Consider the following 18,675-nt stretch of genomic DNA (forward strand, 5'->3'; position numbering starts at 1 on the left):
GAAGCACACCTCCAAGTCACCCCCAGACCAGCCCAAACCCCTGCTCACACCATGTCTCCTGACCAAGGAGTTTTCATGGTCTTGTTTTAGCAGCAGTTGCAACAGTTCTCATTTCACAAGCAGACCAGAGCACACCTAGTTAAAACTCACCATATTCAGACCATGGACCAAACACTGCTAAGATAAAGAGAGCCTCTGCAGACAACTGGCCTGAAGGATAAAGCAGCCAGGACAAAACAGCAAAGCACACGCAACACCCATTGGAGTTAGTCCCAGAAGCAACAGACCCTGGGGAACATGGGATACTATATGGCACAGCACTACAGGACCTCTTCTTCATAAGGCCATTACCCTAAAGAACAGGAGATGTAGCTTACTTTTCTAACACAGTGAAACAGGCACAGAGACACAGACAAAATGAGAACACAGAGAAATTTATCCCAGATGAAAGAACAAAACAAGGCTAAGGCCAGAGGTCTAAGTGAAACAGATATAAGTAATTAACCTAAGACAGAATTTAAAGTAACGATAAAAGGATATTCACTGGACTTGTGAAAAGAGAGGAAGACATGAGTGAGACCCTTACCAGAGAGATAAAGAATAACACAGCAGAGATAAAACTCTCAATAAACAAAGTGAGAAATAGGCTCCCTGGAATGAAGAGTAGGATGGAAGAAGCACAGGAATGAATTAATGACCTAGAGGACAGAGTAATGGAAAGTAATCACAGTAAACAAAAGAGAGATAAAAGAATTATGCAAAATAAGAACAAAATTAGGGAAATCAGTGACTCCCTCAAACATTAATAACATTTGTATTTATATAACCCCCAAAAGAAGATGACAGAGAAAAGAGGGCAGAAAATTTATTTGTAAAAACAATAGCTACAAGCTTCCCTAATTTGGGGAAGGAAGCAGATATCCAGATCAAGGAAGCACAGAGAACTCCCAACAAAATGAACAAAAGCAGACCCACACCAAAACATATTCTAATTAAATTGGCAAAATATAGTGGAAAAAAAACAACTTTTCAAAGCAGCAAGACAAAAGACAACAGTGACACACAAAGGAAAACCCATAAGGCTATTAACAGCCTTTTCAGAAGAAATGTTGCAGGCCAGAAGGGGCTGGCATGAAATTTTCAAGGTTCTGAATGGGAAAAATCTGTAGCCAAAAATACTCTGTCCAGAAAGGCTATCATTCAGAATAGAAAGAGAAACAGTTTCCCAGACAAACAAAAACTATAGGAGTTTAATGACCAATAAACCATCCCTATAAGAAAATTAAAGGGGACTCTTTTGAGTTGAAAGGAGAGAAAACGTGACAGTATAAAAGTAGGAAACACAAAAGCATTAAAAATGAACATCACTGTAAAACATCAGTAAACGAACAAATAAAAGGATATAAAATATGGCACCATATACAGAAAACATGTGGAAGAGAGCAGGAAACAATTGGTTTGAACTTAAATGACCATCAACTTAATATAGACTGATATGCGGAAGAGGCTATAACAAACCTAATGATAACCATGTATCAAAAACCACCAATAAACATGCAAAGAATACAGAGAAAGAAATCCAAATATATTAAAGAAAATCAGAAAAACAAGAAAGAGACAAAAAACAAGAAATGATCAGAGAAAATCTTCATAAACAATCACAAAACAAATAATAAGATGACAATAAATACATTATCTATCAACAATTACTTTGAATGTAACTGGACAAAATGCTTCAACCAAAAGACACAAAAGGACAAAATGGATAAAAAAAATAGGACTCATCTATATGCTACCTACCAAGAAACTCATTTTAGACCTAAATACACCTTTAGATTCAAAGTGAGGGGATGGAGAAATATCTATCATTCAAATGGATACCAAGTGAAGACACCAAAGGTGCAGGGGGACCCTAAGCTTGCCTAGTCACTTGAACACAGCTAGATAAATAATGCAACCATTCAGAACACTGAAGAAATCAATCTGAGGTCTGAGAAAATGGGCTGCAAGACTAGAGACAGAAAAACAGCCACATGAGAATGTCTATTCTCACCACTTTTATTCAACATAAGACTGAAAGTGCTAGCCACAGCAATGAGACAACAAAAAGAAATAAAGGGCATCCAAATTGGCAAAGAAAAGGTAAAATGTTCACTATTTGCAGATGACATACTACATATACAAAACCCAACAGATTCCACCAAAAAACTGCTAGAACTGACAAATGAATTCACTGAAGTCACAGGATACAAAATCAACATACAAAAATCTGTTGCATTTCTATACACCAATAACAAAGCAGCAGAAACAGAAATAAAGAAAACAATCCCATTTACAATTGCACCAAAAACAGTAAGATAACTAGGAATAAACCTAACCAAAGAGGCAAAAGATCTATACTCTGAAAACTATAAAACACTGATGAATGAAGCTGAAGAGGACACAAAGAAATGGAAAGACATTCCATGTTCATGGACTGGAAACACAAATACTGTTAAAATGTCTATACTATGCAAAGCAATCTACACATTTAATGCAATCCCTATCAAAATGCCACCAACATTTTTCAGAGAACTACAACAAATAATCCTAAAATTTGTATGGAACCACAAGGAACCCAAATAGCCAGACCAATCTTGAAAAAGAGAGGTAAAGCATTACAATTCCGGACATCAAGGCATATTACAAAGCTGTAGTAATGAAAACAGAATGCTACTGACACAAAAATGAAATATAGATAAATGGAACAAAATAAAAAAAAACAGAAATAAACCCCAAATTATATGGTCAATAAATCTTCAACAAAGCAGGAACGAATATCCAATGGGAAAAAGTTTCTTCAACAAATGGTGTTGGGAAAACTGGACAGCGACATGCAAAAGAATAAACCTGGACCACTTTCTTACACAACACACAAAAATATTCAAAATGGATAGAAAACCTAAATGTGAGACCTAAATGCATAAAAATCCTAAAAGAGAGCACAGGCAGCAAGGTCTCTGACACGGGCTGTAGGAACATTTTTCAAGATATGACTCCTGAGGAAAGGGAAACAAAAGCAAAAATAAACTGGGCTTCATCAAAATGCAAAACCGCACAGCAAAGGAAACTATCAATAAAACTAAAAGGCAACTTTTAGAATGGGAGAAGATATTTTCAAATGACATATTGGATAAAGGGTTAGTACCCAAAATATATAAAGAACTTATAAAGTTCAACACCCAAAAAACAAATAATCCAGTTAAAAAATATTCAGAAGATATGAATAGACATTTTCCAAAGAAGACATACAGACAGCCAATAGACACAAGAAAAGAAGGTCAACATCACTCATCATTAGGGAAATGCAAATCAAAACTACAGTGAGATATTATCTTTCCTCTGTCAGAATAGCTAAAATCAGAGGTGCCTGGGTGGCTCAGTTGGTTGAGCATCCAACTTCAGCTCAGGTCATGATCTCACAGTTTGTGGGCTCGAGCCCTGCGTTGGGCTCTGTGCTGACAGCTCAGAGCCTAAAGCCTGCTTCGGATTCTGTGTCTCCCTCTCTCTCGGCCCCTCCCTGATCACACTCTCTCTCTCTCTCAAAAATAAACATTAAAAAAATTTTTATTTAAAAAATTGATTTTGAATTATATTAAAATATTTAAATATTTTAATAAAAAATTAAATATTTAAAATATTATATTAAAATATTCATTTAAATTTTTAAATTAAAAAAAAAGAATGGCTAAAATAAAAAACACAAGAAAAACTAGTGTTGGTAAGGATGTGGGGACAAGAGTCCTGCTGCACTGTTGGTGGGAAAACAAACTGGTGCAGCCACAGTGGAAAACAGTATGGAAGTTCCTCAAAAAGTTAACAATACCAATTACACTACTAGGTATTTACCCAAAGAATAGAAAAACACTAATTCAAAGGCATACAGACATGTATCCATATGCTCACATAAGCATTATTTACAACAGCCAAATTATGGAAGCAGTCCAAGTGTCATTTGGTAGATGAATGGATAAACAAGATGTGAGATCACTCACACACACACACACACACACACACACACACACAGAGGAGATATTAGCCATAAAAAAGAATGACATCTTCCCATTTACCACAACATGGATGGAGCTGGAGAGCATAATGCTAAGTGTAATAAGTCAGTTGGAGTAAGACAAATACCACAGGATTTCACTCACATGGAATTTAAGAAAGAAACGAACAAAGGGAAAAAACAGACAAATCAAGAAACAGACCCTTAATTACAGAGAGCAAACTGATGGTTACATTGGGGATGAAGGCGGAGGGGGATGGATTAAAAGATGATAGGGATTAAGGAGTGCACTTTTCATGATTAGTACTAGGTGACGTATGGAGTTACTGAATCACTGTACTGTACACCTGAAACTAATATAACACTCTGTGTTAACTAACGGGAATTAAAATCTTAAAAAGCCAAAAAAATGGTTAAAATGGTAAAAAAAAATAAATAAATAAAAATAAAAACCAAAGTGTCCTGACTCATTGAGTCTGTAATAGTTATCTCATGGCTTAATATTACATATATATTCACTAATGTTATCTGTATTACAACTCCTACCAATCAGAAATGCAGTATTTTAACAGTGAAAAGTATTTTACATTCTCCTTACTATAGGATCACAGACTGTTAAAAAATTGTAAAGGAAATTCATTACACTTCAAAATCTTTGCAGTTTTTTACTGGCTATGACTTGTAACTCTATTCCTTCACTTCATTAGGATTTCTGCTCTGTCTCACCTCCTAAAAGCTACACTCCCTCTCTATTCCCTCTGAACTCTTCCTATCTGAAAATATGTATTTCTTATTTGATTAAAATCTCTCAACCACACCAGAATAGAAGCTTCCTGAGGAGGGATCTTCTTATTCACCGCTCTATCTCCAGCCACTACAACTCCGCCTGGGACACAGAATAGAATCCGATATATATTCTTGAAAACATGAAATGTACAAAAGCAGAATACCTTTCTGTTCTTACCTGTAAAGTCTTACCAAGGCCCATGCAGTGGGCTAGAATGCATCCTGAACCTGGAGATTTCTTTGTTTTTTTTACAGATTCACAGCAGCAGTCCCACATAAACTGAACACCTAAAAACAACAGCTTCATTAAGTTTAATTTAAAGATCCAAGTTAAAAATCTTCCTTCATAAACACATCAAAAACATAACCAAACTTCTAATAAACAGAATTTTAAAAAGAAATAATCTTCTAAGTATAAATGAGATGCTCCCAAACCCAATAAGTTTAATTAGAAAAAAGGACAGCAAACACAAGCATACAGCCACTTCCCTTCATTCACTAATCTATCACAGCAAATCTTCATTCCCTGGGACAATTCAAAGAAACATATGAATAATCTAAAATAGAAATGTTATGCAAAATTTTATCCAATTTACAGATTCCTATCAAATATTCTTTCATGCTTGTTGAGTTTATCAGGAAAACAACCCAGGAGATAATTTATCATCTCTCCCCTTATTCAATAGTAAAGACTAAACAAAAAGGGGGGTTCACTATCCAAGAAGTAGGAACTATAGAACTTCCCTTATGAATTCATTCATATACACACTGAAAACTGACTTACTGATTCCATTCTAATGAAGTGGAGAAAAGGGATAATTTGGTATCTTTAAAAATACCAATGTCAGAATATTATTAACAAATATACCTGAAAATGTTCAAATAGCATTTTCTGAAGAAAGCTTTTAGCTAATGGTGGTACCTCTCCCTACCCTGCAGCTGCCCTTAGCCAACCACTGGAGACTATATGAATCCATTTGCTATATATACCATTTGTAAGTGGCACTTATTTCCCCTTCTATAACACTCATTTCCTTTACAATCATCCAATTGTTTCTCCTCATATATTTATGAGCTCCATAGTGGGCAGGGTTCATGTTTGTTTTCCACACCAATGTACTGCTAGTGCTTAGCAGAATGTAAGGCACACAGGAGACACCAAATATTGGTAAAACTTAATTAAAAATGCTTTAATTAGGGGCACCTGGGTAGCTCAGTTGGTTAGGCATCTGACTTCAGCTGAGGTCATGATCTCACGGCTCATGAGTTCCAGCCCTGCGTTGCACATGTGATGACAGCTCAGAGCCTGAAGCCTGCTTTGGATTCTGTGTCTCCCACTCTCTCTCTGCCCCTCCCTTCCTTGCTCTCTCTCTCTCAAAAATAAATATTCAAAAAATTTAAAAAAATAAAAAATAAAAAAATAAAAATGCTTTAATCATATAACTGTTTCTTACCATCTACTTGATGGGGTTTCAATTTGATAACCATATTTCTATGAACCTGCACTAAAGGTTCTTTGGTTTCTTCATCTTCATCTAAAACCAACTTGGTTGTTATTGGACACTTGGTGGGTGAAGCATCTTCAATTTCTATCACCTACAAGAAAGGGAATTATAGTTAGCCAACTCAGAGAAATCTTTCAAGCAATACTAAGGAAACTTTTCCAAAATATAGACACATCTACTTACACACCACATATCCAATACTTTGTTCAAAAAGATCAGGACATATCACAGGTTAATACAGGTTTTCCAAAATCAAAAACCTGTATCACTGTGGTAATATGGTTAATTTAAATCATCAGTTCACACCTAACATGTATCAACACACGTGATAAATAAAGCCATTGAGAAAAGTAGTATTCTAAAACACTCTATATATGGTACCATCCTAAAGATTTGAATAGACACATGGCTCGCAAACAAGCATGGTTCTATTTTCTAGAAAACATCTGAAAATGTGCAAGGGCACATAGGTTGTCACAAGGACTGGTATGTAATGTAGGCAGAGAGGAAGGTAAGTACAGATGTTCTACACTGTAAAAGCCAGTCCCAAACAAAAACTGACCCACCCAAGATGCTAAACGACTTCCACTGAAAAACAGTGGAAGTATGCATTGTGAAAGGAAAAAACTTTTAGAAACACTGGTTTGAGAACCACAGGCTCAAAAACATGACAACAACATATAATATCCTCTAACTGCAAGAGGAAAACAATTATCTAAGTTTCTTATTTAAAAGAAAACTTAGACATAAATACACATGAATACATGTATGTGTATACATTTTTTGCTGTCTTATCCCAATATGTATCCATTACATACTACAACCAAGAACTGTATAATATAGGTATAAATATTCCCATTTTACAAATTAAAAAAAAAAGTGAGAGACCCAGAAATTAAATGACTTATACAAGGTCATACAATTATCAAATATCACAACACTAAGATTTACACCCAGAGGATCAGACACTAGAGTCCTTGCTCTTAACCACTACACAATACTATTTTAATAAAGGAAATGCTTCTATAAACAGTTTTGTTCCATGAAAACCAATAAAATTCATTATTTTGAAATTACACACATTATGGGGATCCTGGGTGGTTCAGTCAGTTAAGCATCCAACTCTTGACTTTGGTTTAGGTCATGATCTCACAATTCATGAGAATGAACCCCATGTTGGGCTCCATTCTGACAGTACAGAGCCTGCTTGGGATTCTCTCACGCTCTCTCAATGCCCCTCCCCCACTTGTGCACATGTGTGCTCTGTCAAAATAAATAAATAAACATTAAAAATAATTGCAGACATTATGATGTGTAAGGAATGTCATATAAGGAATAAAACTTAGCCAGTATTTTCTTTCTTATTTAAAACTGTAACTATGGATTACTTAATATTCACTATGGAAATTTTCAAAGGTAAACAAAAGTAGAAAGAATAGTATAATCAACCCTGTTACCCATTATCCATCTTCAAAAATTAACAACTTCTGGTCAGTTTTTTTTTTTCCATTGGCAGCCTCCTCCTACCCATTCTCTAACTCCTCAGATCCCACAAATGATTTTGAAGCAAACCTGAGAAAGCATGGAATTTCATCTGTAAATGTTTTTAAATGTCTCTTTAGAAGGACACTCTTTATTTTATTTTTTTTAATTTTTTTTTTAACATTTTATTTATTTTTGAGACAGGGAGAGGCAGAGCATGAACAGGGGAGGGTCAGAGAGAGGGAGACACAATCCGAAACAGGCTCCAGGCTCTGAGCTGTCAGCACAGAGCCCGACGCGGGGCTCAAACTCACGGACCGTGAGATCGTGACCTGAGCCGAAGTCAGCCGCCTAACCGACTGAGCCACCCAGGCGCCCCAGAAGGACACTCTTTTTAAACCATAACCTCAGTATTATTCTTGCATGAAAAAATAAAAAATAAGTCACAAAACTGTGATAAATTACCTGAATAGATACTGTACTTGTGTAAAACTGTAAATGATATACAAATCAGGATTAATACTATACTAGATAACATCCTAGTGGAGAATAAATACCACAGACCATTTAGATCCAAACTCCATTTTAACAAGTTACTTAAATCCTCTCAGCTTCAGTTTTTCCATCTGCAAAGTAGGAAAGATTATAAACAGCCTTCAGGAGTTGTTGTAGACATTAAATAAGACAATGTATGCAAAGTATCTGACATAGACTAAGAATTCACTAAATTTTTCACTGTGTCCTAGCTTGGATGTGTGCCAGCTTTGTATCACTGGGGCAAATCCATTAGTCAAAATGGAAAATTCCTGAGTGTCTTGTCCTGTTTGCATGGTGTGGCAGGCAGCATCCTAAAATGGTCCCTAATATCCCCATCCTCTGGTGTAAACACCCTATATACTCCCATCCATTTGAGTGTGGTTGACATCTGTAAATATGAATGGGATATCATTCCCATAATTGAGTTAATAATCAGCTGGGTTTGATTAAACCAAAAAGAGGATTCTCCTAGGTGGGCCAGACCCAATCAAGATGAGCCATTTAAAAGACAAGTGATAAGAAATAGTCTCTTACTGGTCTCAAAGCCATGCTGTGAAGAGAAGTGTCTAGGAGCTAAGGATCTCAATGCTACAAGCTACAAAAGACTTAATTCTGACAAAAAGTGACCTTAAAAATGACACACAGTCTTATATAAAAATCTCCATTCTGGCTAACACCTCAATTTCTACTTGGTGAGACACTGAGCAGGCAACCCAGTAGAGCCACATTCAGGCCACTATCAAGCTCCTAACTTACAGGACTGTAAGATAATAATTTTGTCTTGTTTTAAGTTGCTAAGTTTGTAATAATATTTTAATATATCACTAGAAAACTCATGTACAAGGCTCTAATTAAAGACTTTGGAACCATATGTTCATTAGTGGTTTGGATAATATTTTTATTATTAAGTGCTATCTTAGGGATTGGGGATTATTCAATCTTCATCTTGAATGTAGGAGGAGATAATTTTTTGTCTGTTTATTTTTTTCATTGTCTTTATAGTGTAACCTTTAATCCCTGTCCCAATAACCCCACGCATCTCCCCTCTGGTAACCATCAGTTTGTTCTCTATACTTAAGAGTCTGTTTCTAAGTTTGTCTCTCTCTCTTTTTTTCCTTTGCTTATTTGTTTTGTTCCTTAAGTTCTTCATATGAGTAAGATCATACAGTATTTGTCTTTCTCTAGCTGACTGATTTCGCTGAGCATTATATTCTCTAGCTCTAGCCATGTTGTTGCAGATGGCAAGATTTCATTCTTTTTATGGCTGAATAATATTCCACTGTGTGGAATATACACACCACTTTTCTCTATCCATTCATCTATCGATGGACATGGGCTACTTCCATAGTTTCGCTACTATAAATAGTGCTGCAATAAACAGAGGGGTGCATGTATCCCTCCATATTAGTGCTTTTGTATTTGGGGGGTAAATACCCAGTAGTGTGATTCCTGTATCAAAGGGTAGTTCTATTTTCAATTTTTTGATGAACTTCCATGCTGTTTTCCCAAATAGCTATACTAATTTACATTCCCACCAATAGGGCAAGAGGGTTCATTTTCTCCACATCCTTGCCAACATTTGTCGTTTCTTCTCTTCTTGATTCTGGCCATTCTTACATGGATAAGGTGACATCGTGGTTGTGATTTGCATTTCCCAGAGGATTAGTGATACTGAGCATAGCATAACATAAACTTGTTGAATCATTATATTGTACACCTGAAACTAATGTAAGACTGTGTCAACTATACTCAAATACACATAAAAACATTTAAAAAATTAAAATAAATAAAATAGCAGTACTCTCGGATGCAGGAAATAAAAAGCTTTTAAAACACGCAAAAGACAGAAACTTAGTCAAAATGACAATGGAGGAATTTTCTCTGAAAAAAAGGTGAAGAAGAAATCGCAGCTAGAAACTTGCTCAAAACAGATACAAATAATATATGTGAATAAGAATTTAAACCAAAGTCATAAGACTAATAGCTGGGCTTGAATAAAGCATAGGAGATACCAGAGAAACCCTTGCTGCAGAGATCAAAGACCTAAAAATAGAATGAATTAAAATATGCTATAGTTGAGATGCAAACTAAACTAGACACAGTGACAGCGAGGACTGAAGAAGCAGAGGAGAGAACAGGTGAAATAGAAGACACAATTATGGAAAATAATAAAGATGAAAAAAAAAAGGGAAAGGAAATTACTAGATCACGAGGGGAGAATTAGAGAACTAAGTGATTCCATGAAATGAAACAATATCCATACCATATGAGTCCCAGAAGAAGAGCGAGAGAAAAGGGCAGAAGGTTTATTTGAATAAATTACAGCTAAGAACTTCCCTAATCTGGGGAAGGAAACAGGCATCCAAATCCAAAAGGTACAGAGAACTCCCTTGAAAATCAACAAAAATGGGTCAACACCACAACATATCACAGAGAAACTTGCAAAATATAAAGAAAAAGAAAATTCTGAAAGCAGTTAGGGATATACAGGCCTTAACCTACAAGGGTAGACACATAAGGGCAGTAGCAGACCTGTCCACTGAAACTTGGCAGGCCAGAAGAGAGTGGCAGGAAACATTCAATGTGCTGAATATGAAAAATACACACCAAAGAATCCTTTATCTAGCAAGTCTGTCATTCAGAATAAAAGGAGAGATAAACATACCCAAACAAATGTTAAAGGAGTTCGTGACCACTAAACGAGCCCTGCAAGTAATTCTAAGGGAGACTCTCTGAGTACAAAGCAGCAAAGACTACAAAGGACCAAAGAACATCACAAGAAACATGAAATCTACACATGACACAATGGCACTAAATACATATCTTTCAAAAATCACTCTGAATGTAAATGGGCTAAATGCCCAATCAAAAGACGCTAGGTATCAGAATGGTTAAAAGCCCAAGATCCATCTATATGCTGCAAGAGACTTTAAAAGAGACTAATTTTAGGCCTGAGGACACCTGCAGATTGAAAGTGAGGGGATAGAGAACCATCTATTATGCTAATGGAGGTGAAATGAAAGCCAGAATATCCATACTTATATCAGACAAACTAGATTTTAAAAGAAAGACTGTAACCAGAGATGAAGAAGGGCATTATATAATAATATACGGATCTACTAATCAAGAAGATCTAACAATTATAAATATTTATGCCCTCAAGTTGGAAGCACTCAAATATATAAATCAATTAATCACAAACAAAGAAACTCATTGGTAATAATATCATTATTGTAGGAGACTTTAATACCTCACCTTACAGCAATGGACAGATCATATGGTCAGAAAATCAACAAGGAACAACGGCTCTGAAGGACCAGATGGCCTTAACAGATATTAAAAAGCAGAATACACAGTCTTCGTGAGTACACATGGAACATTCTCCAAAAGAGATCACATACTGGATCACAAATCAGCCTTCAACAGATACAAAAAGAACAAGATCATATGCTGTCTATTTTCAGATCAAGAAGCCATAAAACTGGAAATCAACCACAAGAAAATATGTGGAAAGCTCTCATATACATGGAGGTTAAAGAACATCCTACTAAAGAATGAATGGAAATTAAAGGAGAAATTAAAAAATACATAGAAGCAAATGAAAATGAAAAACACAACAGTCCAAACCTTTTGGCATGTGGCAAAGGCAATCCTAAGAGGAAAGTACATTGTAATTCATGCCTATCTCAAGAAGCAATAAAGGTCTCAAATACACAACCTAAACTTATACCTAAAGGAGCAAGAAAAGGAGCAGCAAATAAAGCCCAAAGCCAACAGAAAGGAAATAATAAAGAACAGAGCAGAAATAAACGAAATAGAATTAAAAAAAAAAAAAACAGTAGGAAACAACAATAAAACTAAGACCTGGGGAAAAAAACCAACTAAGAGCTGGTTATTTGAAGGAATAGACAAAACTGATAAACCCCTAGCCAGATTTCTCAAAAAGAAAAGAGAGAGGACCATAGATAAAATCATGAATGAAAGAAGGGAGATCACAACCAACACAACAGATAGATATACAAGCAATTATTAGAGAATACTATGAAAAATTATATGCCAACAAACAGGACAATCTGGAAATGAACAAATTCCTAGAAACTCACACACTTCAAAAACTCAAAGAGGAAGAAATAGAAATTGTGAACAGGCTCATAACCAGCAATGAAATTGAATTAGTAATCAGAAACCTCCCAATAAATAAGTCTTGGGCCAGATGGCCTCCCAAGGGAATACCACAGACATTTAAAGATGAGTTAATAATTATTCTCCTCAAACTGTTCCAAAAAATAGAAATGGAAGGGAAGTTTCCAAACTCATTCTATGAAGCCAGCATTACCTTGATTCCAAAACCAGACAAAGACCCCAGTAAAATAGAGAATTACAAGACAATTAATGAACCTGGATGCAAAAATTCTCAATAAGATACTACCAAATCAAATTCAACAACACGTCAAAAGAATTACTTGCCATGATCAAGAGGGATCTATTCTTGGGCTGTATGGGTGGCACAATATCTGCAAATCAATCGTGATATATCACATTAATGAAAGAAGGAATAAGAACCACGTGATCATCTCAATAGATGCAGAAAAAGCATTTGACAAAATACATCGTTTCTTGATAAAAACCCTCAAGAAAGTAGAGATCTAAGGAATATACCTCAAGTTCATAAAAGCCATATATATTAAAGGCCCACAGCTAATATCATCCTCAGTGGGGAAAAAGGGAGAGATTTTCCCCTTAGATCAACAACACGACAGGGATGTCCACTCTTACCACTATTATTCAACGTAGTACTAAAAGCCCTAGCCTCAGCAATCAGACAACAAAAAGAAATAAAAGGCATCCAAATTGGCAAGGAAGAAGTTAAACTTTCACTCTTCAAGATGACATGATATCCTACATGGAAAGCCAGAAAGACTCCACCAAAAAACTGCCAGAATGGATACATGAATTCAGCAAAGTCATTGGATATAAAAATCAATGTACAGAAATCAGTTGCAGGGCCTGGGTGGCTCAGTCGGTTAAGCTTCCGGTTCCTGATTTCAGCTCAGGTCATAATCTGGCAGTTCATGAGATCAACTCCCACGTCCAGCTCTGTGCTGACAGCATGGAGCCTGCTTGGGATGCTCTCTCTCCTCCCCCCTCTCTCTCACACAAAAAATAAATATTAAAAAAAGAAATCAGCTGCATTTCTATACACCAATAATGAAGCAGCAGAAAGAGATCTCAAGGAATCAATCCCATTTACAACTGCACCAAAAACCATAAAATACCTAGGAATAAACCTAACACAGAGGTATGCTGAAAATTATACAAAGCTTATGAAGGAAACTGAAGAAGACACAAAGAAATGGAAAAACATACCATATTCATAGATTGGAAGAACAAATATTGTTAAAATGTTGATATTACCCAAAGCAATTTACACATTCAAAATCTCACCAGCATTTTTCACAGAGCTAGAACAAACAATCCCAAAATTTGTATGGAACCAGAAAAGATCCCAAACAGCCAAAATATTCTTTAAAAGGAAAACAAAAGCTAGAGGCATTACAATTCCGAAGTTCAAGGGGCATTACAAAGCTGTAATCATCAAGACAGTATTCACTGGCATAAAACATACAGATCAATGGAACAGAATAGAGAACCCAGAAACAGACCCACAGATAAATGGACAACTAATCTTTGACAAAGCAAGTGGTACTGGGACAACTGGACAGCGATATGAAGAATGACACGGGACCACTTTCTTAAACCATACACAAAAAGAAGTTCAAAATGGGTGAATTACCTCTATGTGAGACAAGAAAGCATCAAAATCCTACAGGAGAAAACAGGCAACAACCTCTTTGAACTAGGCCACAGCAATTTCTTACTTAACATGTCTCCAGATGCAAGGGAATTAAAAGCAAAAATGAACTACTGGGACCTCATCAAGATAAAAAAAAAAAAAAAAAAACCCTTCAGAATGGCTAAACCTTCTGACAGCTCAGAGCCCGAAGCCTGCTTCGGATTCTGTCTCCCTCTCTCTCCGACCCTCGCCCCACTTGCACTCTGTCTCTCTCTCCTTCAAAAAGAAACAAATATTTTTTTTAAAGTTTAAGGAAAAAGGCCGAAACTTAAGTACCTATAGAGAAAAAAACCAACAAGAATCACATATTTCATATTATTCCTCAGAAGTACAAGACAAGGAGGTATCGGTTAAACACAATAGTTTGAAAGAGGTGTGGAGTGAAAGGAAAATTGGTTGAAACTCTAAACAACTTAACAGTCAGGGCACCTGGTGGCCCAGCTGGCTAAGCCTCTGACTTTGGCTCAGGTCATGATCTCATGGTTTGTGGGTTTGAGCCCTGCATCCAGCTCTGTGCTGACAGCTCAGAGCCTGGAGCCTGCTTCAGATTCCGTGCCCCCCTCTCCACCTGCCCCTCCCCCACTCAAGAGGGCTTCCGCTCAATCTCTCTCTCTCTCTCTCTCTCTCTCTCTCTCTCTCTCTCTCTCTCAAGAATAAACATTTAAAAAAATACAGGTAAGAGGGCTCCTGGGTGAATCCATTGGCTAAGCATTTGACTTCAGCTCAGGTCATGATCTCGCAGTTCGTGGATTTGAGCCCTGAGTCTGGCTCTGAGCTCACAGCTCAGAGCCTGGAGCCTGCTTTGGATTCTGTGTCTCCCTCTCTGTGTCCCTCTCCCACTTCTGCTCTGTCTCTCTCAGTCTCTCAAAAATAAACATTAAAAATAAAAGAGGGACATGTATCTATCCCCCCTTAAAAAAATACAGGTATATAAGAACAGTCAAACCTACCAGATTACCAAATTAGTCCATTATTAAAGTAAGGTATCTAACCCACTTCAAAAATTCTGGGAAGCAAGGTGCATGGGAAAATAAGTATCTAGGAAACAAGAGATCTAAAACAAGAGATACGTGTGGGAATTCCCAGAACAGTGAAAATAGATGAAACAGACAAGATTAGAATGAGAAAACAAGGCTCCAGCAGTATCATTTCAAAGAAAAAAGAAATAAACTAATCAATCACCTGATGTGTTTTAAAATTATTGAGGAATTTTAGGGTTTTACTAAAAACACAGGAAATGAATTAGTCATAGGTATGCAGAAAATAAGAAAATATAATCTAAAACGTTATTAACTATAGAAAATGCTACGGGCATCCAGCATTAACTCTAGAAAATTAACTCCAGAAAATGCTGGGTGGCCCTGTTGGTTAAGCGTCTGACTTTGGCTCAGGTCATGATCTGCTGGTGCATGAATTAGGGCCCCCTGTGAGGCTCTGTGCTGACAGCTCAAAGCCTGAATCCTGCTTCAGATTCTTTGTCTCCCTCTCTCTCTCTGCCCCTCCCCCACTCATACTCCGTCTCTCTCTCTCTCTCTCTCTCTCTCTCTCTCTCAAAAATGAATAAACAATAAAAAAAATTTAGAGGGGTTCCTAGGTGGCTCAGTCGGTTAAGTATCCGACTTTTGCTCAGGTCATGATCTCATGGTCTAAGTTAGAGCCCCACGTCAGGCTCTGTGCTGACAGCTCAGAGCCTGAAGCCTGCTTCAGATTCTGTGTCTCCCTCTCTCTCTGCCCCTCCCCCTCTCATGCTCGCTCACGTGTATGCATGCTCTCTAAAAAATAATCATTAAAAAATTTTTTTGAATGGGGCACCTGGGTGGCTCAGTCGGTTCAGCATGGACTCTTGATTTCGGCTCAGGTCATGATCTCACAGTTTGTGGGTTCAAGCCCTGGATCTGGATCTGGCTCTGTGTGGACAGCACAGAGACTGCTTGGGATTCTCTCTCTCCCTCTCTCTCTGCCCCCACCTGACTCATGCTCTGTCTCTCAAAATAAATAAACATTTTACAAAAAATTTTTAAAGAAATTTAGAAAATGTAAAAAGGAATGTAATCATTATACACAATATGTATATACACATGTATATGTGTGTGTATGAGATATACATGCAATAAACACTACATAGCCCTGCTGTAAATATTTACCGTTATAGTCATGCAAACACTGACTAACGATTTCATGAGAACTGTGGCATAACCATACTGAGGGAATGGGAGAAGGGAATTCTGTGTTTGGCAGGCAGTATATGAAAACTAAATCTGCGGTTAACATATAATAATGGTAATGTCTAAAACTGAGAAACAAAAAAAAAATTATAAGCATATTAAACAGAATCATATAGGTAAGAGCAAAGAATGTCTACAAGAACTGAGCCATTACCTTTGAGTAGAGTCTGAGTAACAGAAGACTTTTTTTTCAATGTAGCCTTTTGATAATATTTGATTTTTAAAAAGCACACTTATTGAATTTAATAAAACGTTAATTAGAAAAGAAACATAGGATTATTGTGGAAGATGGCGGCTTAGGAGGACGCTGGGCTCACTGCACGTCCTGCTGATCACTTAGATTCCACCTACACCTGCCTAACTAACCCAGAAAACCACCAGAAGACTAGCAGAACGGAGTCTCCGGAGCCAAGCGAAGACGAGAGGCCCACGGAAGAGGGTAGGAAGGGCGGCGAGGCAGTGCGCGCTCCACGGACGGGCAGGAGGGAGCCGGGGCAGAGGGGCAGCCTGCCGGCCAAGCAGAGCCCCCCAGTCTGGCTTGTAAAAGCGGAGGGGCCGGACGGAGTGTGTTCCGACAGCAAGCGGGACTTAGCATCTGGGAGGTCATAAGTTAACAGCTCTGCTCAGAAAGCGGGAAGGCTGGAGGACAACGGGAGGGAGACTTGCTGAGCCCCGGGACGACAGAGTTCAGTTTGGCAGGGAACAAAGGCGCTCCCCAGAGCCATCTCCCTCCCCCATCCCCCAACCAAAATCCCAAAGGGAACCAGTTCCTGCCAGGGAACTTGCTCGCTCCCCAAAAACACCTAACGCTGTGCTTCTGCAGAGCCACCCCTCTGGCAGCGGGTCTGACTCCCTCCTGCTGCCACAGGGCCCCTCCTGAAGTGGACCACCTAAGGAGAAGCGAGCTGAGCCTGCCCCTCCTGCCCCCGTGCACCTTGCCTACCCACCCCAGCTAATACGCCAGATCCCCAGCACCACAAGCCTGGCAGTGTGCAAGTAGCCCAGACGGGCCACGCCACCCCACAGTGAATCCCGACCCTAGGAGAGGGGAAGAGAAGGCACACACCAGTCTGACTGTGGCCCCAGCGGTGGGCTGGGGGCGGACATCAGGTCTGACTGCGGCCCCGCCCACCAACTCCAGTTATACACCACAGCACAGGGGAAGTGCCCTGCAGATCCGCACCACTCCAGGGACTATCCAAAATGACCAAACGGAACAATTCCCCTCAGAAGAATCTCCAGGAAATAACAACAGCCAATGAACTGATCAAAAAGGATTTAAATAATATAACAGAAAGTGAATTTAGAATAATAGTCATAAAATTAATCGCTGGGCCTGAAAACAGTATAGAGGACAACAGAGAATATCTTGTTACAGAGATCAAGGGACTAAGGAACAGTCAGGAGGAGCTGAAAAACGATTTAAATGAAATGCAAAACAAAATGGAAATGACGACAGCTCGGATTGAAGAGGCAGAGGAGAGAATAGGTGAACTAGAAGATAAAGTTATGGAAAAAGAGGAAGCTGAGAGAAAGAGAGATAAAAAATCTAGGAGTATGAGGGGAAAATTAGAGAACTAAGTGATACACTAAAAAGAAATAATATACGCACAATTGGTATCCCAGAGGAGGAAGAGAGAGGGAAAGGTGCTGAAGGGGTACTTGAAGAAATTATAGCTGAGAACTTCCCTGAACTGGGGAAGGAAAAAGGCATTGAAATCCAAGAGGCACAGAGAACTCCCTTCAGACGTAACTTGAATCGATCTTCTACACGACATATCACAGTGAAACTGGCAAAATACAAGGATAAAGAGAAAATTCTGAAAGCAGCAAGGGAGAAACGTGCCCTAACATACAAAGGGAGATCTATAAGACTCGTGACTGATCTCTCTTTTGAAACTTGGCAGGCCAGAAAGGATTGGCACGATATCTTCAATGTGTTGAACAGGAAAAATATGCAGCCGAGAATCTTTTATCCATGAAGTCTGTCATTTAGAATAGAAGGAGAGATAAAGGTCTTCCCAAACAAACAAAAACTGAAGGAATTTGTCACCACTAAACCAGCCCTACAAGAGATCCTAAGGGGGATCCTGTGAGACAAAGTACCAGAGACATCACTACAAACATAAAACATACAGACATCACAATGACTCTAAACCCGTATCTTTCTATAATAACACTGAATGTAAATGGACTAAATGTGCCAACCAAAAGACATAGGGTATCAGAATGGATAAA

General features: G+C 38.0%; 1 protein-coding gene across 3 annotated transcripts in view; it reads right to left on the reverse strand.

Annotated features, from left to right (window-relative positions):
• Positions 1-18,675, reverse strand: part of ATRX (ATRX chromatin remodeler) — a 311,883-nt gene that overhangs the window by 129,774 nt on the left and 163,434 nt on the right. For 2 of the 3 annotated variants that reach the window (XM_042974750.1, XM_042974748.1), the window contains 2 exons: positions 6,289-6,430; positions 5,013-5,122 (listed from right to left, as the gene is read on the reverse strand). In XM_042974750.1, the coding sequence (XP_042830684.1) occupies positions 5,013-5,122; positions 6,289-6,430 (252 nt within the window). Of the gene's footprint in view, positions 1-5,012; positions 5,123-6,288; positions 6,431-8,286; positions 8,314-18,675 lie in introns of all 3 variants that reach the window. The other variant, XM_042974749.1, reaches the window with a different exon arrangement.

Source organism: Panthera tigris, chromosome X (genome assembly GCF_018350195.1).
Source record: "Panthera tigris isolate Pti1 chromosome X, P.tigris_Pti1_mat1.1, whole genome shotgun sequence".
Taxonomy (NCBI): domain Eukaryota; kingdom Metazoa; phylum Chordata; class Mammalia; order Carnivora; family Felidae; genus Panthera; species Panthera tigris.